The sequence below is a fragment of the Brachyistius frenatus genome, unplaced genomic scaffold, assembly GCF_029030835.1.
Source record: "Brachyistius frenatus isolate BFR_SWC_R1_liver_20210118 unplaced genomic scaffold, ASM2903083v1 Contig_48, whole genome shotgun sequence".
NCBI classification, from domain to species: Eukaryota; Metazoa; Chordata; class Actinopteri; family Embiotocidae; genus Brachyistius; species Brachyistius frenatus.
In genome coordinates, this window is record NW_027210647.1 from 2,456,213 (window position 1) to 2,479,191 (window position 22,979).

General features: G+C 40.9%; 3 protein-coding genes across 5 annotated transcripts in view; 2 read left to right on the forward strand and 1 right to left on the reverse strand.

The window, feature by feature from the left end:
- Positions 1-9,266, forward strand: part of cadm4 (cell adhesion molecule 4) — a 140,504-nt gene extending 131,238 nt beyond the window's left edge. For 2 of the 3 annotated variants that reach the window (XM_069703869.1, XM_069703868.1), the window contains exons 7-8: positions 5,875-6,003; positions 7,269-9,266. In XM_069703869.1, coding sequence (XP_069559970.1) covers positions 5,875-6,003; positions 7,269-7,378 — 239 coding nt within the window. In that variant the 3' untranslated portion in view covers positions 7,379-9,266. Of the gene's footprint in view, positions 1-5,874; positions 6,004-6,995; positions 7,075-7,268 lie in introns of all 3 variants that reach the window. The other variant, XM_069703870.1, reaches the window with a different exon arrangement.
- Positions 9,267-11,813: 2,547 nt separating this feature from the next.
- On the reverse strand, positions 11,814-13,824 carry LOC138623939 (adenosine receptor A1-like). The gene is made up of 2 exons (XM_069703742.1): positions 13,457-13,824; positions 11,814-12,672 (listed from the first exon to the last, which is right to left on the reverse strand). Exons 1-2 carry the CDS (start codon positions 13,822-13,824, stop codon positions 11,814-11,816), a joined length of 1,227 nt encoding a protein of 408 aa, XP_069559843.1.
- A 2,339-nt stretch (positions 13,825-16,163) lies between these two features.
- Positions 16,164-22,250, forward strand: rps19 (ribosomal protein S19). Its single transcript, XM_069703872.1, has 6 exons — positions 16,164-16,196; positions 17,216-17,286; positions 17,508-17,608; positions 18,055-18,238; positions 20,235-20,289; positions 22,209-22,250. Exons 2-6 carry the CDS (start codon positions 17,216-17,218, stop codon positions 22,236-22,238), a joined length of 441 nt encoding a protein of 146 aa, XP_069559973.1. The 5' UTR covers positions 16,164-16,196; the 3' UTR covers positions 22,239-22,250.
- Positions 22,251-22,979: the final 729 nt, after the last annotated feature.

A 22,979-nucleotide genomic window follows, 5' to 3' on the forward strand; every position in this document is an offset into this window, starting at 1 on the left:
GATAATTGGAATGAAAAACGCAGAACCTCCATTTAATGAAATGAAAATTTCAAAAACACAGAATGAGAATGAAAGTAAAATCAAATTTTTTTTTATAAAAAAGGTTGGAGGCTAGTGGCAGGGGAAGGCAGGCCATGATAATGCAGAGTCAATTTTGTTTGAAAAAACTTGTCTTCAGTGATGTTTCCCTCAGCACATTGATAATACACTTTGTGTTGAGTACGTTTTTGGGAGAGTTTTAATCCAATCAGTATTGGCCCAAGCAGGGGTCCGTCTACCAATGTGCAATATTAGGTGCATTGATAAACAACTGGATAGACAACTGCTTTGGGAAAGGCCACCATAATACAAAACACTGAACATGAAAGAATAACAGGATTCATCCAAAACGGTGGTGCAGCATCCTCAGGCACACCACTGCGAGGACAAGATACGATGAAAAACGTCATTATCACAAGTGCCGCCTCATCCATCCCTTGAAATAACATGGGCTGTGTGCCTGATTGGCAGGCATATAGTGTTAATGAATAACAATATGATGAGGAAAGAAAAAAAAAGGGCGCTATCGGCCAAGAGAACGACAGCTGTATGGCATTCTCCTTAATTAAGTTGAAGAGAGGCAGTGAGGGAACGTAGTCACAGAGGAATGAAACCAGAGAGCCAGCTGAGGCGGCCGAATGAACGGAAGCAAAGGAAGGAGGGGAGTACAAATAACAGAAGAGAGTTTGGTTGATGAAGAAGAGAGAAAAGAAAAGTGAGAGATGATGGAAAAAAACAATAAAAATAAGTTTGACGGTGAGAAAAAAAAAAAAGATTTTTAGGTCTTTCATGGTATTGCAGAGAAATTAATCGGCGTCCAGTTAATTAGTGCAGCGACCTCGGATATTAATCTTCAGTCCGCGGGCTCAATTGACAACTACATGCACGTGCATGTATCCACACACACGTGCACGATATGCAGTTCATTTTAGTCATTTCCATTTGGTCCACTCGCTCTTTCAGTTTTTCTTCACTCTTTGTCTTTTACACAAAATACATCATCAGAATTTCTTAACAGAGAGAAGAAGACCACGGCTGGGCCTAAAGAAAGAAAAAAAGCAGGAGGGGGGAAATATAGTGCTGACATAAGAAGAGTGCAAAAGGAGATTGATGATCTCAGGGCCGGTGGGAGAAAGTGAGAGAAGAGACAGAGGAATACTTACCAATAAATTACTCCTGAGTAGAAAAGGCAGTGTGTGTGTGTGTGTGTGTGTGTGTGTGTGTGTGTGTGTGTGTGTGTGTGTGTGTGTGTGTGTGTGTGTGTGTGTGTGTGTGTGTGTGTGTGTGTGTGTGTGAGTTAATGGATAGACAATTATCTATTTGTGTATAAGCACATGTGAGGATGTGTATAATTGTGTACAAGGCTGCATTTGCCTGAAAGAAAGGTGTGTGTGTGTGTGTGTGTGTGTGTGTGTGTGTGTGTGTGTGTGTGTGTGTGTGTGTGTGTGTGTGTGTGTGTGTGTGTGTGTCTGTCTGTCTGTCTGTCTGTCCGTCCCAGACTTGGATTATGTAGACTACCTTGCATGTTACAGTTTTAGAGAGATTGTTTGATGAAGTGGCATATTATTCACTCCGAAAGTGCTGATGTGCACGCACACATCCACACCCATGTCTCCATCTCCCTTTTAGTCCTTGTCAGCCATTATTTTTGTCTTTAACAGCAATATGAACTTGTCTCTTTTTACCTCTCTACCTACCATTGTGTATTAGCCACTGATTTGGAGAATGTGTCATGATCCAAGCTTTTGTTCAGCATTGAATGAGACAGTCCCTGCATGGCACTGTTCTATTGGGAATGCATCTGTCACAGACAATGTCTCCGTCTCTCCTGCCATTGTACCATAGAAAATGTGTCAGTGATAGAGAATGTGTTCCTACGTATTCAAATTGCTTTGTAGATGAATGTCAGTCTGCCAGGTGGAATTCTCCTCAGACTCTGCTTTAAAACATGCTTTTTCCATTGTAAGCAACTTCTCTAACTCACTCGGCTGAGGTCTGCCAGAGAACATCATTCCTCATTGCTTGTCACGGGTCGAGATAAATTCCATTTGGAACATACAGCCATTTCGGAAAATAATTCTTAACATTTGCATCTTATGACATGTAGCTTATGCCTTATGAATGGCATGAGTTTCAACTGCTGTGTTTGAAATAAGTGTTTCATCCAATTTGTGCATTGTGTATATGTAATGAACTTTCTTCGATACTACTGTCCAGTGACAGCTGAGCAGCCATGAAACTCATGAATATTCAACAATATTAAAACATGTGTCATGTTTTATATGCAGAGTTACCTTGAGTATGAAACCCTGCAACACCTGTGAAATGTCCCTGCATGTTGTAGATAATAGCGTTTGTATATGTGTGTGTCATCCCATTCCCTGTCTGTCTGTAGATAATGTGTCAGTCACTTCCACGGTCCCTCCCACTCCTACTACCACCCAACCAATCACCTCCCATCCTGCCACCCCAACCCTCCTAACACCCAGCTTCGCCCCGGAGCCAAAAGGTAAAATGGACACACCTCTTTGTCCTAGCTGTGCTACCCTCCAAGGGTGAGTGTCAAAACAAAGCTATGAGCTACAGGGAGAGGATCACATGTGGCCAAGTTAGCCAAACTTCATATTATTAATTATTACTAATTATTAAACCAGGTGCATTTTTTTTTGTAGCCTTTGACACAGACTAAAATTTATTATGAGGACATTATTTTTCAATTTAACCATGTTGTCATTATTCCACATATTTTGTATTATACACAAACACTTCATCAGTGTACTGTACTTTGGCTACAATTATTATGTAAGATTTTGGGTGTACACATACCTTTAATAATACTAATTCTAAGTTGTAGTTCAATCAAAAAAATTTAAGAAATTAAGGAAAATAATTTTTTTTGCATTTGATTATTTTCACATAAATATCTTCATATATTTCTAGCAGCCTTTAAGCTTTCATCAGTTACTATTTATTATTTTGTTATCATAAAAAAGTTCAATCAAATAGGTCAATTCAAGATAACAAAAATTTAAAAAAAAATCCTACTATTGTTAATAATTATGGAGACACATTATTCTTAATCTCGCTCACAGACATATAATTTATAAATCTACATAATGCACCTTAAACCACAGCTACCAATTGCTGTCAAAAAGAAAAACACGAAAAAAAAGAAAGTAGCAATAATGCTATCTTAGCCTACTCCGACCACATGACCCATCTCTTGCAGTTCATAGCCCCCCTACCCTGCCTTCATCTTTCTCCTTGTCCTTTCCTGCTATCCTTTGATGGCTTCAATTCCCCTGGGCATTCAATGGTCTCTCAGGTGACCCCCTCCCTCTTCCCCCCCCCCCACACACACACCCTTTTTCTGCAACCTTCCTTTGCCCTGCATCTACGTGCCTGCAGACGCTTGGGTATGCACCACGCACAACCACCCACTCTCTCTTTTCTTATCACTAGATGTTTGATGCTCCCCCACGCACATTGCCCAGTCAGCATTTGTGTGCGTGTGCGTGTGCATGCGTGCGTGCGTGTGGTCTGGACTGGGTATCTTTGTGCTTGGTGGGTACTGTTAATGAGTCTGTGTTAAGAGTTTAAGGAACTGGTGGTGGACCCAGCCTTTAACTGACTGACACTGGGCTCTGGAGGGCTCGGAAGGTGCCACACAAACATATTCATCTGCACGCACACACTCACAAACACACACATATACAGAAAGAAAGGAAGAAAGATCAGGGATCCAGGTGGTTGTCTAATCATATTTTCCCAGAGAGTAACACTGCAGGTACAAGAAAGGTTGCTTCTAGCACTACTGTGCTACCCTGTGTGTGTGTATGCGTGTACAACTAAATGTCTCCATTTTCCTACTCTTTTTGACTGCAGAATCTATTTATCTCATATAGTCACACGAACACTTGCTCACTGTTATCTCTTCTTTCTCTGCACACCTTCAGCTACTCTCTGTCTCTCTTCTCTCCTCTCTGTTACTTTAAAGAAGAGATGAAGCAAAAGGAGCGGGAGCTTTCTTCTTGTTCTTCTGTTGCCTCTGCCATCTTCTGTGGCAAGTAGAGGTTGTTTACCTGCTGGGCATATGTCATAAAGAGTCTTGAGAAAAGCTGTGGCTTGAACGGTTTGGTGAATGTTTAGTTGATGTTTATGTATCATCTGAGGGGCTCCTCTGAGAAACAACACACTTTTAATACTGTCATTCACTTCCTGTGGAGCTTTGGGCTGCCGAGGATTAAGAACAGGCTGGTGTGAGGTAAAGGTAGAGTGCTTGAGCAGATGCTTTTTCATCTCCTGTGAAATATTGCCTGGGTCAACTGCTTGATCTTATCAAAGTTGAATCCCATGTGCTGTGTGTCTGCATGATTCACCAATAATCCTCGTAACCACACACGCATATGCCAATACTTGATCATACACATAACGGGGAATGTGACAGTTTGTCACAGTGCTCAGTCAGACATTTATCCAATAAATACATGTACAAGAATGCAGGTTTTTTTCATCTGTCAATACCTGCTCGGCTTCTTCATCTTCTTTTCCCTTATCTCTCCTCCATCTCTCTCTCGTTCTCTCCTGATCTCTATGTGTTAGCACTGTCTTAATGATTCATGTTTTAATTCCACCCGATCAAGGTTCAAGATCTGCATCAATAACTTTGTGTCCTTGCTCTCTATTGGCCTCACCAGATGACACACTACATCTCCCCGTCAAAAGGCACTAGTTATTGTGTTATTGCCAGCAGCTCAGACACTGTCTGAGTCCAGACTCAGAGACACGCTTTTCGGCAATACACATTTACCTTCATTCGTATTAAAACAGCCATTTATTTTTGCTCTCTCTGCATCTGTGCACACAAATACCTGTATTTATTGTTGTCAACCAGTATCCACTGTTAAAATTTTACACAGGAATACGTGTACCTGCACACGTGATCTCCAGCAATTGCCACTGACGATTAAAATGTTTTATTTTCAACTACTCTGTTGAATGTTCAAAATACTGAACAATGAACATTACAAGTTCTCAGATGTCATATTGTTTTTTTGTGTCCACGCGTGTGTAACAACAGTTGCAAACACAGACTTATTCAGTTTAGTATGATATTAAACACACAAAAAGTAGTATATTTTCACATTTCAGAAGCTGCAATTTATTTATTTTTGTCAAAAATAAAAAATAAAAATATTAAGCAATTTTGAAAATTATTGTCATCTAATTTTCTTTCTGTTGACTAACTGATACATTAACAACAATAAACTGCACTTTTTTTTTTTCACTATCCCCTTTCTCTTTACTGTGTAAAATTTTCTCACCACTATTGCAATTTTAAACCATAAAATCTCTCCATATTTAACTGGTCTTTTTCTCTCTCTACTCATTTTGTGGTGAAGTGTTTGGTTTCCTTTCCGAGGGCTGCACCACTCGAGGTGTAAACACACTCAAAGTTACCCTCATTCAAAATGCATTGAGCTCTTGACAGATTCTTGGATGAAGTGGTTGTGTAGAGTCTGACATCCGTATTTCTTTATTCACTCTCCTCATTTCTTTACCTTTTTTCTCACCCATTCTGACTGTCTGGCATTCTGTACGTTGGGAGGTGATGAAAGGTGATAATGTGAGTTGGGTGAAAAACATTGACTTCTCTTTTGCTGTCTTGCTCCCTGTACCCTTTCCCAAGCTGCCGTTTTATTGTGGTTTTCTTTCTCTCTCCTGCTTTTATATTTGATCCATCTATTTCCTTGTCTCGATTTCTTTGCCCGCATTCCCTTTATACACCTGACACTCTACCCACGCACACAATTTGTCTCTTTTGTTCCTTATCAGATCCTGGTGCAGTGGTAGAGACTCACAGCGCGGTACCTTATGCAGTGATAGGTGGCGTTCTGGCACTGCTGGTTTTCACCGTCATCTGTGTCCTCATTGTCACCATCTGGTGCTCTGTCCGACAGAAAGGTAATACACAGACACACTCTCACATGCATGCATAAAGTAACACTAAAGTTTATTTCTCCAGGAGGAGACACATTTTGTGAATCAAGGTCATTTATAAGTAGTTTCAACAGGCACATTTTCTCATTTCTACACTTTATGGCCTAACATGCTGTGAAAAAAATCATTGGAACCCAGTTACACCCAGATACTTTGAAAATAATCTTTTAAACTAAGGTGTAAACTTGTCAGCAGAAAGCAAGCAGGATAGGATGTTCCTCTCTAGTCAGGCACTGTCCATGATAAACGACCTTGGCCAGGATAGTGGAAGAGAAGGGGTGGGGTGGGAAATGTAGGCGTGGTCGCGATGTTTTATGACTATATGTTAGTGTATCAAGGCTCATCTATTAAAAGCAGCCTTCCCGCGTTCCCTATCTTTTTAAGTGCCCCCCTATTGCCAACCTTACACTATGCATTACAGCTGCCAAGAAATGATCTTGGAATAGTGTTGCAGGCTGCAACTTACCCTATGGAGACACAAGTAGTCAGTCAACATTCAGTATGGCTTGACTGCCAATCAGCATGGAGACAGGACCATTACAACCAGTCAGTGTTGGGACAGGGCCATTAGGGCTCTGTCTTTGTGCCATCGTGAGTGTCAGTGTGCCAGTCAACCTCTGTGGTAAGGAGAATGAGAGTGTCACTCACCCCTGGAGTGAAGGGACAGTCCAGCAGGAAGATGACTTGTGCAGTGCTCTCTATAACCTGCACTACAGAAAATCATTAATCATACGGGCCTGAGGGGTGGTAAAATGAGTCTAATAGGTTTTCTGAATGACACAGATGTGCCATTGTTCTTTTGCGCCTAACATTTCCTCCACCCTTTTCTACCAATCTCTCTTCCCTCCCTGTCTTTTATTCTCTATTATCCTCTATTATCCTTCTTCTATTACTTCCACCTCTTATGACTCTTCTCTCAACGCATCCATACCCCCACTTCTAAATTCTGCTGGTAGGCTCATACCGTACACGAGAGCCTATTCTTGCCTGGTATTGACCTAACAATCAGTTAACTAATGAATTAATCAGTCATAGGTATGGTACTCAATAATATAAGCGCTGATTGGTTTGATAATGCCGCATGACGCTGCAATGATCATGACGCTTTGCCACTAACCTGCCCCCTACAATCTCTCTCTCTCTCTCTCTCTCTCTCTCTCTCTCTCTCTCTCTCCTTCTCTCTCCTTCTCGCTCTGTCTGTCGCTCTCTTTCTATTTCTTGTCTTTCAGGTTCCTATCTTACCCATGAGGCCAGTGGGTTGGATGAACATGGTGAGGTGCAGGAGGCCTTCCTTAATGGGAACGACGCCAGCCAGGGCAAGAAGGAGTACCTACTGTAGCCCTTCTCCATCCCTATTCCCTTCTCTTCTGACCTCATACCCCTACCCCATCCTCTCCCTGTGTCCCACCTTATATACAGTATACACACACACACACACACACACGCACACACAAACACCTCTATACAATGCGCCATAACAGGCGGCCTTCTGAAAACGACTGTATACAGATACTGCACACAGCCAATCCATCCCGCTCCAATCCATGTCCTCCTCGAACGAGCACACATAAACCAAGAGACAGACTGAGAAAAAGAGAGGCCTCTAGACCTACCAGCCATTAACGACTGTGCCATATACTGTAAGTCGGAGAAACTGGGGAAAGTAGATAGAATAAGAGAAGAAGAGCGAGGGGGGGGACAGAGCGAGGTGAATGTAGACAAAAACTAAATGATGCCATAATTATTTTGATCGAGAGGGAAGCGGGGAGCACAAAGAAAACCAGCACTCTGCCTGTGCAGCCGCCAAAGTGGAAGGGAGAATTAGAGGCAGATGAGTGCTATAATTCCCTGCCTGGAGAATAGAAGAATCCATTTCACAAAGCTCCGTCTTTAACTGACGCAGACAGGGGGAGCAGTGTGTGAGGATGGAGGGGGGTGGGGCAAAGCGGAGAGGGGGAGTTGACCAGGAGCTATTAAGTCCTCCATGCTAGAAAATTGAAATTTTGTAAATTGCCAAAGCATCCTGCCTACCGAGCGCAACTCATACATAATTCCCTAACAACACTGGGGTGTGTAAGGCCAGAGTCCCAGAAAGTATCCAAACTTCATGAACATGCTAACCGTGCTGTTTTGCTATCCCTGTTGGGTAGCCTGCCAATTTGTGATTACAAAAATCAGCTTTTAGTGATTTTTTTAAAATTATTTTATCCCTCTTGCTGCAACAGTTTTTATATATTCTCTACATCCTCCTTCCTCTCTGTTTACCATCCTCTCCTCACTCTCTTATATCTCTCTTTCTCTCTGTCTGTCCCCCTCGATCGCTCCTCCTTTGTTGGCTCCTAATAATGAAAGGATTAGTGTTGGGCTATGTTCCTGAGAAAGAAGAAAGGAATATGACTTGCTAAGGCATTAAAGAAAAGCTTAATTATTTTAGAATGTCATGAAGAGGATAAAAAGGTTTAAAAGTCTTCATAAGAAGGGCAAGAGGAGCGATAGCAAAAGGAATGAATGACAGAATGAAATGGATGGATATTTTTTCTGAATGCTACCACACATATGCAGATACATGCACACATTCATACATAAAGTAAACATATTGAAAGAACAAGTATACATATCTCTAAATTCCTTGTTTGTATAAAAAAAAGAAAAAAGAACAGCAACATAAATTAAATTAAACTTTTAAGAAATAAGAAAACAGTTTACTATTAAAACGCATTATGAAGCAACTATACTAACACAGAATATTAGCCTATAGAGGTACAAAGCCGAACAAACTACTGTCCAGTGATCTTTAAAGAAAATGTAAAAAAAGAATAAAAAAATCATGTCTTTATGAGAAACCAGAGGTCTTATTGATTTTTGTATTAATTATTATTATTATTTGAACAATTATGATTGTTGTTACTGTTATTATTATTGCTGTTGTTATTATTATAATTGTAAATGTTAAAGAAATGTACACTTCCCATGGTTTGTTTTTGGTTCTACTGTAGAGAAATTGCTGTCATTTTTCACTATTTTTCCTCTTACCTTTCCTACCTTTCCTCTCTTTCCCAGTCTTTCGCTCTCTCTCTCTTTGTCTCCTGTGCCTAGTTGTCTCTTCTCCTGTCTTTCACTCTTGTTTATTTTAGAGTCCATGTGTCATTGTTGATATATAGCTAACTATTTCTTTATAGGGGAAAGATACAAAGCACGACAAAATAAAAAAAAGAATCCAAAAATAAGCCTTGGGAATCAGACTGGTTTTTGGATGTGTTTACAGTGTAATTAGCAGGTGCTGTTTTTGAAATACTGTGAAAGGAAACAGGATATGGAGCTTATGATGACATCAACGGGGAATAGGGGAGTTATACTGTAGGTGGGACGATAGAGATGAAGGCGGTGGAGTTGGTTATAACTGGCAGCTCATTCAAAATAAACAGAATAAACAAAATGGAGGGTTCTGTGTCGGGGCTAATGGATCATAAGAACAGATAGTGGGGAAGAAAAGGGTGACAGGAGGGTTGAGTCAGATGCACGCAAAAAAATATGACTCTGCCATTAACTTCCACACAATCAATACCCGATTCTGTCGAGAAGCACTCAACATGTCCATCTGTGTGCAGGGCTAGATTTGAAAGCTACTGGAGGTCGCAAGGGTGATAGATCGATGTGTTTCTCTTCCATCGACGGCAAAGCTCCACGGTCGCTGTCATAAAGACAGATTGTCAAACGGCAATCAAAGTAATGGACTTGCCAGGCACTACAAGCATGAGTTGACACTCTGGTCAACAAACAATTCAGACCACACCAGACATATCTTCAGTATCTCCTGCTATCAGACCTTTGTGGTCGATGAGTAATAAAATAGAATATTGTCCCCTTTTTTTATGTCTTCACAATAGAACTGTATGTCCTTCAAACAAAGGTTTCATTTGTTTGTTTTCCTGTGGGATTCACAGCACTCTGTCTGATTTTCATTTGCCATTTCATACTGTTATTTCTGCTTCTCCTCACAGAAAAAAAAAAAGCCTCAACAAAAAGTAAACTTTTTAGTTAAAAAAAAACGTCTTTTTTTTTATGTATCCCATTTTGAAAAATTGTAATCACATTGAAATCCACAGAATTTACTGTTGGCTGGTTACTAATGCTGCTACTGATTTCTCTGGTGGATCCTGGGAAATCAGACTGGTCATACTAATGATGCAATTCAACTGCTATCTGGATGACAATCAGACCACCACTGATGATAGATGGTGATTATCAAATCAATAAACATAAGACAAAAGGAAATAAGAACAAGCCAGAAAACAGTTATATTCCTCTCAGAGTTTATGACATGAATTGAATGTACCCTAATCTGGCCAATAATGACAGAAACAGGTCAGTGAATCACTCACATAGCTTCTCTCTGATGCTAGTTTCACCGCTTAATGTCCTGGAACCAGTTCAGATCAAGGAATCTCCCATTTATGACAATAATATTTCATTTCTACGAGTTGCTGTAAATATCACAGTCCATCCAAACACAAACTCTTTATTTTTCTGGCTGCAACATGGTGGATTACACACAGTCTTATCCATCTTCGAAGCCAACGCTTGTAACCCTTGGATGGTGAACACAGCTAATGTTCTTTAGTCTTGGCAGTGTGACCCTAGCGTGGCAAAGAGGTGTGTACAGGGTGACAGTATAGCCCGAGGCATTGATTGAGGTGGTTGAGTGTGTCTAGGCCTAGCATAATCAGGAAGCAGAGTGCTTTCAGGCAGACAGAACAATTGAATGGGCAGCCACTTCAGGGAAGCGGGGGAAATCGTTTTTCTTTTTTTTTTTTACCTTTTGCCAGATTCCTCTGTCAATAATGTGTTCTAGTCAGCTTTTTTTTCTTTTGCAGTAATACAAAATAGTCTGTTTATTTTTTGAAGAGAGAGATGGAAAGCACGAGTGAGGAAATTAATTTAAAATAGACACAAGAACTATAGAGAGCTGGAAAATGATCAATAAGAAAAAAAAGTGGACATCAAATCTAAATTCAGCGAGTAAAGAATAGAAAGAGCAGGTCTTTGATCACAAGAACCAGAGAAAAAAAAAAGAGAATGAAATGCATGTTGGTTGTCATGCCCGTGTTCTATGCAGAAGGAGACATGTTTTTTTTCTCCATCAGTGATTTCTCAACACCAACATGGTTCAAGATGAACAATCCAATTAGTCACAGCATGGCCCTTTTTATTACAAGAGAACTTCACATTGTATTTACAGGTTTAATCAAAACAGCCATGATTATTGTGTCATAACCAGGTTAATTAGGTTTTCCTAACAATACCTCATCCTCTCTGGACCACTCTGTTATTACCGAATATTTAATTAAATGCTGTCACTCATATATCTACATTACTGTTGGTTGACTTAGCAGAGATTTAAAATAGGATTAGAATGAGACCCACAGGAAAAGCAGTCAAAGAAAACAGACATCTGTGATCAGGATGGTTGTTGTCATTGGGAGACTTAATTTTCTCACTGACATTTGGTGTGGAACCTGATAATTAACTGGCCTTTTTCATTAGTGTATTATTCATAACATGTTTGCATGAGGTTGCTGATTAGTTAAAAAGCCAACAACAAACAGTAATTTGCTATATTTATTCAGTCCACAAGTTGTTTTTTTTCCAAACAGCTATTTCTTACGCACACAAAACATGGATGGAATTTATCGGAATATTATTTAGTTGTTTTTAGTTTCTGAAAATGTTTTACATATGAAACAAATGCTCAGATATTCCACTTTATAAAAAATTCAGACCTCTGGGCACACTTTGGCTTTAAGGGAGTGTTTGGCTGAAGACCATGGAGCTGCTTGCACTGCCTCACACAGTGCCATACGGACAGATTTTGCTCTGGACAGGGCTACTGCAGGAGGAAGATTGGGAACAGCAAGAGGAAAGGACGCCCGTTCTTCCCCCACTTGTTTGCCAGGAGGAGTGAAGAGGATCAGGGGCACAAGACTGTACATCTGGAAGAGGAACAAGGCAACTGCATGAGCCCAGGCAGGAAGATGGGTACTGGGGGTGAAAAGCAAGAGAGCGTGGAGAATGTGGAGCGGCAGGCACAGCAAAACTAAAAGAGAGAGGGACAGGGCCAGGGAACGGACCAAGCAGGAGTCATGTTTTGGGGGGTCTGCATGACTAAAGGGAGTCTTCCTTGGTTTCATGCATAGCAGATCAAGGTATATGGCCAGCAGGCAAAGCAAGGGAAGCATGAACACTGTCATCCCATGAACATAGACTAGGAACTGTGGAGTGAGAATAGTATCAGGAGCACACACGCCCCAGTGGCTGCTGTGAATCTCAGCGTAGGTGAAGTTGTGCATGTCCTCCACATAAAACTTTGACAAGAAGCCTCCATATGGAAGAAACTTCCCGATCACCTTGCGGTCATAGTGGTACTTAGGGGGTGGCGAAGGGGTGAGATTGGTTAAAGGGGTCGTCCAGTTTCCGCCCAGCTCGTGGCCATCTGAGCCCAGACCAGTACCATCGCCTCTCCAGGTGTCAAGGACATCTGAGCCGATGAACTGAGCGAAGGAGGACAGAACGGAGCCCACCCAGCACAGCAGGACCACACACAGAGCTCGCTGACGGGTCACCACTGAGGAGTATCTGGAATCCAAAGACATATTAATGTAGATATATTTAATACGGAGACTGTTCTCCAGTTCTTTAACCAAAGAAAGAAAATAATGTGTCTTACACTCCTGCATTGCTTTCACACCAAAAATACAACATGGCTTCTCCTATCAGGAAAAGGTTTTTTCATCCTAAACTTAATTTCTTACTTGTGGAAGAGATTTGCTGTAACAGCTGTAATATGTGAGCAAGCTCCTGACCTGACTGCATTAGCTTTTTTCATCTGAGCATAGAGCAGAACATTTTATCTTACTGACATGCACCAACTGATTGGTGCAACTGAACATCATTGAGAAAGATATAATACTGACTCTCTTCCACTGAAAAACTGAATTTGTATGTCAAAGTCAGTCAAACATTTAGGAGCCCCACAGCCTAATTATATTTACAATCCGTCTCTCAGATGGCCATATGCTGTAAGCCGACTTATAACTATTGAACAAGCAGCCTGCATGTAACAGTATTCCATACAGCATGACATTTTTTTTTTTTTTTTTTTTTTTGACACTGATATTGATTTTCTTCCTTTATAGCTAAAAGCGGACTTGAGAGTGTTACTTGACTCTTGCCACCCACATATTCACCCTTTCCCACAGACATGCAAGAAAGTATTAAAGGATTGTATGCAAATGTGAGGCTCTGTTTTATTTTAAGAACAAAATACTTTATGTAAGGTTTCTAACTGATGTATGTTCATTTTTGACACTTTTTATATATTCATTTTTCTTGAACTGATGTAACCCTCTTCTCGACTCACCTGTCTGCCAAATGATGGTGCAGGTGGGCGTCCAGCGTAAGTAGCATTAACAGGAACATGGTAAACTGCCTGACCAGCAACGGGCAACACACAAGGGTTATGCATGTGTACAGGCACTGGGGGGTTCGCAAGTTTAGTGACACGGTAATAGGAACTCCCACTGCACCTCCAACTGCCCCTACCCAGCCCAGACACAGCCGAAGACAGCACGAGACGCTCCCAGGTTGGGGCCTGGCATCCTGGGTTCCCTCCGGGAAATCAGCCCTGGTACGATTGCCAGTGACCGCCATGCATAACCTCACACTCGTCACAATTACATATACAAATAGAGCGCACTGGCATAGGGAGTACAGCCACATCAATTCCATGTCTGGTGGAGAATAAAACAAAAAGAGAGAGATTTATAAAGGCAAATAATATATTTGAATACCATCTAAAAAAGTCATTACTGATAATAATATGAATGAGAAAGAAGTAAAGAAAAAAAAACATCTTCAGCTTCATTCATTCCCGCTCCACTTGCAACCCCTGCCCTATGTTCCCACATGGATCTCACATCAGCAAAGATGGCCCCTGAAGGATTCAGTTGCTTTGTCAAAGGAATGGTCAAACATATGTAGAGAGAAAGACATAGAAAAAAGGGAATAGAAAAGAGTGACAGTTGGTTGAGGGAATTTTGAGGTTAAACGCAGGGGTGTAGGTCAGAATACTAAAAACAAGTCAGCGAGGGAGAAAGTACAGTTGTAGAAGGATTGAAAATGTGATGCAAGTTTGTGCTTGGGGCAGAGAGACAGGCAGGGAGAGAGCAAATATTTTGATAGGCATTGGAGAGCTGTAAACGTGCTTGGAGAGTGAAAAGGTCAGACCAGACTTGACAGAACTTTTCCATTGAGGATGTGAGCACCATGCAAACACAGAACAACAGGCACCAAGCTGGGTGACAACATACTGTTAACACCATCTTCTCTCCGCTTTTTATTTTTTTAGCATTTTTTTATTTTTTTGCCTCCCCTTCTCTCTCTGGCCCTCCATGCAATCCCTCACACACACATACTCTCCGAAACGCAAATAGACCTATACATTTATGTGTAAATGAACGCCGACACTCAATCACACAAGTGCGCACTCCCCCGATGAGTAATTTCCAAATGATTGGCAGCTAATTTTAGTGCATTTTCAAACAATAGTCTCACATAAAGAGGAGTGGGTGAATATTGAAATACCCGATTTTCCACCTCAATATGCCACCTGTCCATTCCATGTAATTAGATTGACCTTTTCGGAACACTTGTTATTAGTCGTTACTCCCATAATAATCATGACTGGCTGAAATAACCTCTTTATACCACTTCATAATCACTTTACACAGTTGTCTCCTGTCTCACTACTTGAAGGGCCTCAGCAAAATTGATTTACTTATTAGTACTTATTTAATTAATTCCAGCAAACAATCTGAATTGAAAATTCACACAAGGTGGATTAAACTCCTCCCAATGTAATTAATTGCATTAATTAATCAATTAAGCTCTTTGAAAGTACATTCCAGTTATACGGCCAAACCTTTCAGTCACAGCCAATTAAAGAGAGGGGAAAAGTCAAAGTCATTGGGTGCCTGGATGTTGATATTAAGACAAAAAGGTAACTTGAAATAAAAAGGTAGTTACCTGTTGTGAAGCCCTGCGATGTCAGTGTACACAAAGCTGTAATCTAACTTCTGTATGACTTGGGTGTCTCTTTATTTCCCTTAAGGGTTTCTATCTCTCCCTCTCACCTCTCAATCTAACTGTCTACCCCCTCTGACAGAATAAACCTGATTTATAAACCTCTGCTTATCAACCTGCCTTCTATTTCTCTCCTGTCTCTGCAAACATATCAATTGTGTCAATGTTGGAACATGGCTGCCCTTTCCATCTGAGATGTGCAAAGGGCAGCACCCCCTCTGCACAGCCAGGGAACTATGTAAATAAGGTACACACACACACACACACACACACACACACACACACACACACACACACACAGGAACATGGACACACATAGAAAATAAAGTTTATTCTTTGTTCTTAATGCAAAACAGGATACAAACAGGATAAGAATCTGGGAGCTACTGAAAAATCTTTAAAAAAATGAAAGAACTTTGTTTGTTTATTTCTACTATTTAAAAGAACTGAACTGTTGGGCTGACAGCTATTATGGAAAACGTACCTGTATTCCCTTTGTGAACAAATTATTTTTCCACCGTCTACCAAAAGAGCCAATATCCAGGCAGTGGCACACTGTAAACAAAAATTGAATAGGCAACAACAACAGTTGTTTGTTGAAAAATTGAATTGGAGATCCTGAGGACAGCAGGAAAAAGCAATAGAAAATAAATTATTATTCCCTCCATTTTAAGGTACATTGTTTGCTGCACTAGAATATATCAGAATAACATTTTCTTTTGGCACTTTTTATTTGTGACTTGTGTACATTCACAACTTGAGATATACATGATAAAAGTGAGAATACAATAAACTATGCATTTCTGTGGACAGGGGAGAGTCAAAGACTGAAAATACTGTCATTCAATTTTGGATCAGTGCTTCTCTGTAATGTTAATGTCACAATTACAATGTGGACGATGAGTTTCATCGGTGGAAAAAACAACGGCCTAGTCTCGCGTAAAAAAACGAGATTTGCCCGTTTTAACACGAGTAGGAAACCCCGTTCCATCCTCTTCCCTTCGCTGTCGACAAGCAAGGTAAAACGCCGTTTCTCCTGCCTCTCTTATATTGCACGAAATTGACTAAAATCACGAGCGTTTGCGCTTCAAGCGTGTTTAATCACGATATAATGTACACATAAAGAAGGTGGCTGCCCCTCCGTGGGGGTCACAAGACGTATTTAGTGTTATTTTAAAGGATTTCGTTTGAATATTGCTAGCGTACTATATGCCTGTTGGTAACGGATGCCTCCATGCAACCTCGTTGAGGCCTATTAGCAAGAGGCTAGCTGCTCCCGATTCGTTGTTGTTGTTTTTTTTTTTAAATTAACTACTGAAATGTGTCGGTATGCCTAAACAAATAATCGCGTCTTCGTGAATCGGAAGATGTTTTGAAAATGGGAAGGTAAAACATTTAACAACCAAATGTAGCTTCGCGGTTACGTTAGCTCAGTGATAATCACATTGAAAGCCAACATGCCGGTTGAAAGTGTGGACGTTAACAGAGTCCAAACACATGGTCCTGGACTCATGGACTCATGTGTCGGCTTGATCATCGTGTTACTAAAGTGTCGTTTCATTGTACACATAACTAGTTTTGTTGGTTTAGCAACCCGTGCTCCTGTGCAAGCTCACGTGAAGTGTATTTTATTTTTTTATTTTTTTTTTTACTCGTGAAACGGATTAAATTATCTTATTATATTCAGAGATGTTTTAATCTAACAATTTAGGCTGATCAAGGCTCTCCCCCCCCCCTTGCCATTTATATCACTTATAACTTGCTTCCCCCCCTGGGTGTTTTTCCCCACAGCAAGTATGCCACTATTGTTTTACCACAAGCTTTTGCATTGTTTGGCAACTTATCATTTCAGTGATCGGTGCATTTTAAACATTGTGTTGATAATAGTTGAGAACTACGTGGAAAATACATCTCATTTAGTCAAATAACTGCCCACCAGTCCCGCTCTGCGACCACAGCAGCCGAGCCTCCCAGAAACCAAGGTATTCTGTTATTCCTGTGGTTTTGGCTTCATGTAACACTTGTTTTTGTCTTACAGATGCCAGGAGTCACGGTGAAAGACGTCAACCAGCAGGAGTTCGTACGAGCCCTGGCTGCCTTCCTGAAGAAGTGAGTATTGTTTCTTCGTAAACCTCTTTAATCTTTTGGATTTTAGCATCTCCCCATCAACCGGGCTCCAAAAAAGTGCTTATGTTTAAATGTCGTTTTCTGTGGATTTGTTTGCGTACTTTGTGCCACATGCCGCCACGCAATTTAGCTCAACGCAGTGCAATTATCAAAAAAGGGTTGTTGTGGTTTAGTTCATGCTGAACCTTCTCTCCTGTGTCCAGGTCAGGAAAGCTGAAGGTGCCTGACTGGGTGGACCTGGTCAAACTGGGTAAGCACAAGGAGCTGGCCCCCAGTGATGAGAACTGGTACTACATTAGAGCTGGTAAGTCCAAATGTTTACGTTCATTAGTCATGCATGTCCTAAACGTTTTATTTCCTGAGATTTCCAAAGGCTCACCACTGAGACTTCTTATTACTGTTTTAGGCTTAAATTTGTGCATTATTTTTTTTTAGATTTAAATGGTGGTTGAAAATCTTTTAAAGAAGAGGATGGGGTCTTTTTATTTGCGAAACTGTTTTGACTTTGATGATTTATTTTTTTACATCCCACAGTTCAAAAGTTGTCTTAAATTTGCAAAGCTTATTTTGTGCTAGGTGTTCACTTTAGGGCCTTGCTCGTTAATTATGAAACAATAATTTGTCATGATTTCCTCCCAAGATCATAAGCCTGTTTATCCAAATGCCTTTTTTTTTTTTTTTTTTTGCGTGTTGTTTGGAAGCCCCTCAGTAATGCGTTGTGACTGACCCCTCATCTCTCTGCTCCAACAGCATCCACAGTTCGCCACCTGTACCTCCGTGGTGGTGCTGGTGTTGGCTCCATGACCAAGATCTATGGTGGCCGCCAGAGGAACGGCGTGTGCCCGGCCCACTACAGTGTAGGATCAAAAAATGTGGCTCGCAAAGTGCTGCAGTCCCTTGAGCTGCTCAAGATGATTGAGAAGGATCCCAATGGGTGAGTGTATTTAAAACTACAATTTATCAGTTGATTGGTTGAAATTCATGTTTTTTGGCAATGAAGTGAATTTAACTCAATCAAAAAAATTTTAACACTATTGTATTCATAAATTACTCAGCGATAAACAGCCCCTCCAGGAATTTGCGATCGCAATAATTGACACAAATTCAAGCTAACATCTCAATATTTGCAGGAGCTTGCAAATTTTTTAAATAAAAAAAATTAAATGTCATCAGCAAAAGCTGTGCTGAAAGTATAAGTGCATAAAGTCAGTATTTTCAGACAAAACTGGCTTTATGAACACACATAACTCCTCATTTACATTCAGTACGGCTCTCATTATCTCATGAAAACAAACTCCGGTGCACCGGAGGAAAAAACGGAAGTGGCGGAAAACGTGGCCTTCACTATATATTTTTTGAATGAAATGCTTATTATCAATGGGAGCGATTACATATTACTGTATCCTACAGAATATGTATACACGCGTCAAGTTGTAAGACTGCACTTTGCTTTGTGGATACAGCAGGACCGTGTTGAATTAACATGAATTAAACAGCCATCTAAAGCTCTTATTTTGACAGCTGATGTAGTCTCCGTATTCTATATTACAGTCACAGACTGTTCTGTAAAGCTCTAAAGTCTCACATTTATATAAAAAAAAAATGTTTTGTTACTTTTAGCACCATGGTTCTCCCAAGTTCAATAAAAAAAAGATTAGAACTAAAATATTTCTGATGTGGAACACGATTATTATCACAGGAAGTGATTGCATATTTATTCCTTAATCAGGTAGTGCTTTTAAAAAATGTCCTTTTTCTTTCTCAACTTGCAATTTTTGTATCGCAACGATCACAAAAAACTTTGAAGTCCTTGATGGACTGATTAAAAAGGTTTTTAATCCAAACCTTCTATGTGTTTTTGTACACGCGCTATGAGCTGACTGCATGTTTAAGTTGGCATATGCACGTGTCAGGGCTGGGTGAAATAATTGATTCACATTGGAGTCACAATTCATATCTTTTGTTACTCTGAATCTATTCAAAACGGACAAAAATCCATTGTCGTAATCACGATGGAACATAAAAATTGGAACTCGGCTGCGAGGGCACAATGCAGCACAGAGTTGATGTACAGAGGGGTTTGTAGAAGGAGATAATGACTTAATTCGTTTTTCATGGTGAAGCTGAGGCGTTGGGGGATTTTTGTACAAGATCGCCGGCATATAAACGGTTGGAGTGGAGCATTGAGTGGCTGCAATACCCAGTAAAAGTATTCATCTTCAGCGTAGCAGCCTGCTCGTTCTTTGACCCACCAGTTAGCTCGGCTGACAGGAGTTCATATTTTGACACGCACTGAAATGAAGTAACAGTCAAAATGTGACGCCTCTTTCTTTTTGTTGCATCAGGCATTGCTTTGAAATGATCCTGAATTGAATCGAGAGATTCACACCACTTGTTGTGCAGAGTGGTTTTGGGGCACAGTAACACACACACACACACACACACACACACACACACACACACACACACACACACACACACACACACACACGCTCTTGTGGTTCCACACATACTGCTACTCATCTTTGCAATAGTCGGTAATAAATAGTCATTTTCCCCTGGGTCATTTTATATGTGCAGAACCTTGATGTGAAGAAGATAAGTTAATATAATGCCGAATAACTGCGACATCCCCAAATGCATAAGCTAGGATTTTGCTCTGAGCCCGAAAACATGTGATTTCTCTGTAACCAAACGACTAATTGATTGGCTTGGTTTTATTCATTCCATGTGAGCAGAGAAATGAAACCCAATTTTGGATTGGCCTTTGTGTCAGGGTTGTTGTGGTTTTTGCAAATATGGATGGATGGATATTTGTGGCATAAAGTTGTTGTTATTTTGTCTATTGATTTTTGACCAAGTTCTAAAAGTTGATGTATTCCATTGTTTCTCTAATTTATGCTGTTTTTTTTTTTTTTAATTTCTCTTAGTGGACGCAGACTAACCCCCCAGGGAACCAGAGACCTGGACAGAATCGCTGGCCAGGTGAGAAACTAATCTCTTTGCTAATTATGTTGACATGCATACAACTAACTTCATTATTTGACGGACCGTGTGGAGGAGAGCCCTGTCAGTAAAATAGCTAAAGATCAAAAAGAAACAAGCAGGTGGGCCTTTAAAGAACGATCCGAATCTTAGTTGCGTGTAGGTAGATACCTCGGAGGCGGTTGTTGTTTTCTGTTGCAACAGGGATCTCGAACGAGGTAACGCAGCGGATAGAGGTCGAGATTGTGGACTGAAATAGTCGCGCCGTGGCAGGTTTATAGCAACATTTGACATGCGGTGAGTCTGGAGTATTCAGAGTGTTAAGGGTTGTATCTGAAAAGGACACATTATTTTCTGATGTGATGAAGACTAATGAGTCACTCTGGCAGTTACACACTATCGGCAGCTTGCCTCTAATCTTTACACAATTTTAACAAATCATTGGACTGGTAATGTGACCATGTGCTGTGAAACACCTTGGCTTGACCGTGGCTCCTTTTCTGCATCACCTTCCTGTGCTGAAACACATTTTGAAAACATAGTGTTGCATTAACTTAAATGTGTAAAAAGGAATCACAATCAAAAGGCTTTGAATCGGACTAAGCCTAACGCAGTACAGGTCTGTAAAGCAGGATATTCGTGGGGATGCCCTCGGTTTTCTTTTTTGTTTGTCCGTTTGCAAAACCGTTGCATAACCATTATGTTGTGCATCCGTGTGTCGTAGACTATATACGTGTTAAAGTCTGGTCCAACTCATTGCGAGAATTGAAATGCTCCAGTATCGAGCTCTCCAGCTGTTAAATGTCACGGTAACCCCATGCCGTCCAGGCAGAGGGAGTTTTCTGTGTCTGATGTTGCCTGACACACTCTGCTGTTTGATGTGACATTCTGACAAACGCAGGATGGCGCCTTAAGCGTGCGTGATCATCACAGAAATATCGTTCTGTACTTTGATGCAACACCTTGTCTGTTGTGGGAGTACAGGGCAGGGCCCCTGTGTCACTTTAGCATTCGAGGCTTTTCAAGGCGCTTGTCCTTGGGCACACTTTTCTCCGCCAGCAAAGTAAGTTTTGCCTTATGTGGCACACTTCACTGCTGAAATTTGTTTTAGCCGTCGCGCACACACACACACACACACACACACACAAAAAAATTTGCAGTTGGGCCTTGTCAAAAATCAGGAGAGGTGGCAATGTTGTGATAATCCAAGGGTAAAAGGGGTAAACATGAGGAGGGAATTTCATGCTTGGTAAGTCTGCCGTATGGCACCAGTTTTCTCCTTGTTTACCCATTCTAATGAGCAGTATGCAGATGAGCAGCCCCGCCCGCCCGCCCGCCCGCTGCACAGAACTGGCAGGAAACATGTTGGTGCGGCTCCACTGCTTCCTCTCGAATCCCTCGCGCGCGTTGTAGTTTCTGATGGCTTGTTGAGAGAGTGATGCCTTTTCCTTTGCAAGTGAAGTTCTGCCATGTAATATCAGACTATTCCTGGTGTTTTTGGCAGCAGCTGTAACACGGAAAGCTGTTTCTCTTCCAAACTGCGTTTGCTCTCAAGTCCCTGTGAAATTACATTTTGATAGTGTCTTACTCCCGTTAAATTGCAGACTTCCTTTTGAACCAGTCCTGTGTTTTGTGAACATTTTAAAGTAAACTAATGGAATATTATGAAAATGGGAAGTTTGCTCTTACTGCAGTTAAATCAAATTAATTAAAATGGTTGTGATCGTTTGCACCAACCACGGCAGCACGATGAAATCGTTTAAATACCTCTTCTCCCCCCCCCCCCCTCCGCCTCCAGCTAGTTGGCTAATTGGATTTCTATTTGAAGACAAGGTTTCAAATGAACAACACCTAATTTGGGGCAGGATGTAACTTATGAATATGCCTCATGTTTGTTTGTTTTTTGTGTTTCTCCACAGGTTGCAGCTGCAAACAAGAAAACTGTTTAATAAATCTTTTTTTTGGAGAAAGTCGATGGCTGTGTGTGCGCCTTTCTTTTTCTTTTCTTTCTTTTCTTGTGTGAACAATCAAGTTGAACCCATGGACACGAATGGTGTCGGTATTTTGAAATACTCCGCTCACAGTTTGAGAACATGCTTGAGTTAGTGTCTTGAGTTTATATTCTTTCGGCTGTGTTCAAGTTCTAAAAGCAGTTTAGTTGGAAAGACAAAAACCGGAAAGTTCCGTACAGATGTCCTGATGAGCCGTTTCCCTTCTGACTTAATGACCACTACGAAACACGTTGCCAGAGGAAAGCAAGCTTTTGCATGAAGTCGTCTCTTATCTGACATCTGGCAGTCTGGTTTAAATGTGATTTTGTCTGAAGAGCAACGAGCAAGAGAATGACCACCATTTGTAGTGTGTTCATACCGTGTTGCTAGCACACGCTGATGACTGGGGACAGTTTTGAAAAAGCTTCCTGGAAGCGGTTCATCACAAAGCAAATGCAGCTTCTCATCATTGGCCAGCTACTCTTTACTATCACAGTACCCACTTTCTCTTCCATATTAATCTTGGGTTCTTGCCACTGGTGTTCACATATCAGATTTGCCGTGCAGATTGTTCTGCGATACCATGACAACCAATGGAAATTGTCCGGTTAACAAAGACGTACGATTACATTTCCATAAGCAGCACAGTTGACAGTTCTGTAGTGAGGAATGATGTCATGATTTAGCAGTTTCGTTCAG

Bases quoted from the DNA above. Each gene is read 5' to 3' on its own strand.
- LOC138623939 (XM_069703742.1), bottom strand. From the start codon at position 13,824: ATGGAATTGATGTGGCTGTACTCCCTATGCCAGTGCGCTCTATTTGTA. The intron at 12,673-13,456 runs GTGAGTCGAGAA...TTTGGATTCCAG, and splicing joins CACCATCATTTGGCAGACAG to ATACTCCTCAGTGGTGACCC.
- rps19 (XM_069703872.1), top strand. From the start codon at position 17,216: ATGCCAGGAGTCACGGTGAAAGACGTCAACCAGCAGGAGTTCGTACGA. The intron at 17,287-17,507 runs GTGAGTATTGTT...TCCTGTGTCCAG, and splicing joins CTGGCTGCCTTCCTGAAGAA to GTCAGGAAAGCTGAAGGTGC. The intron at 18,239-20,234 runs GTGAGTGTATTT...AATTTCTCTTAG, and splicing joins ATTGAGAAGGATCCCAATGG to TGGACGCAGACTAACCCCCC.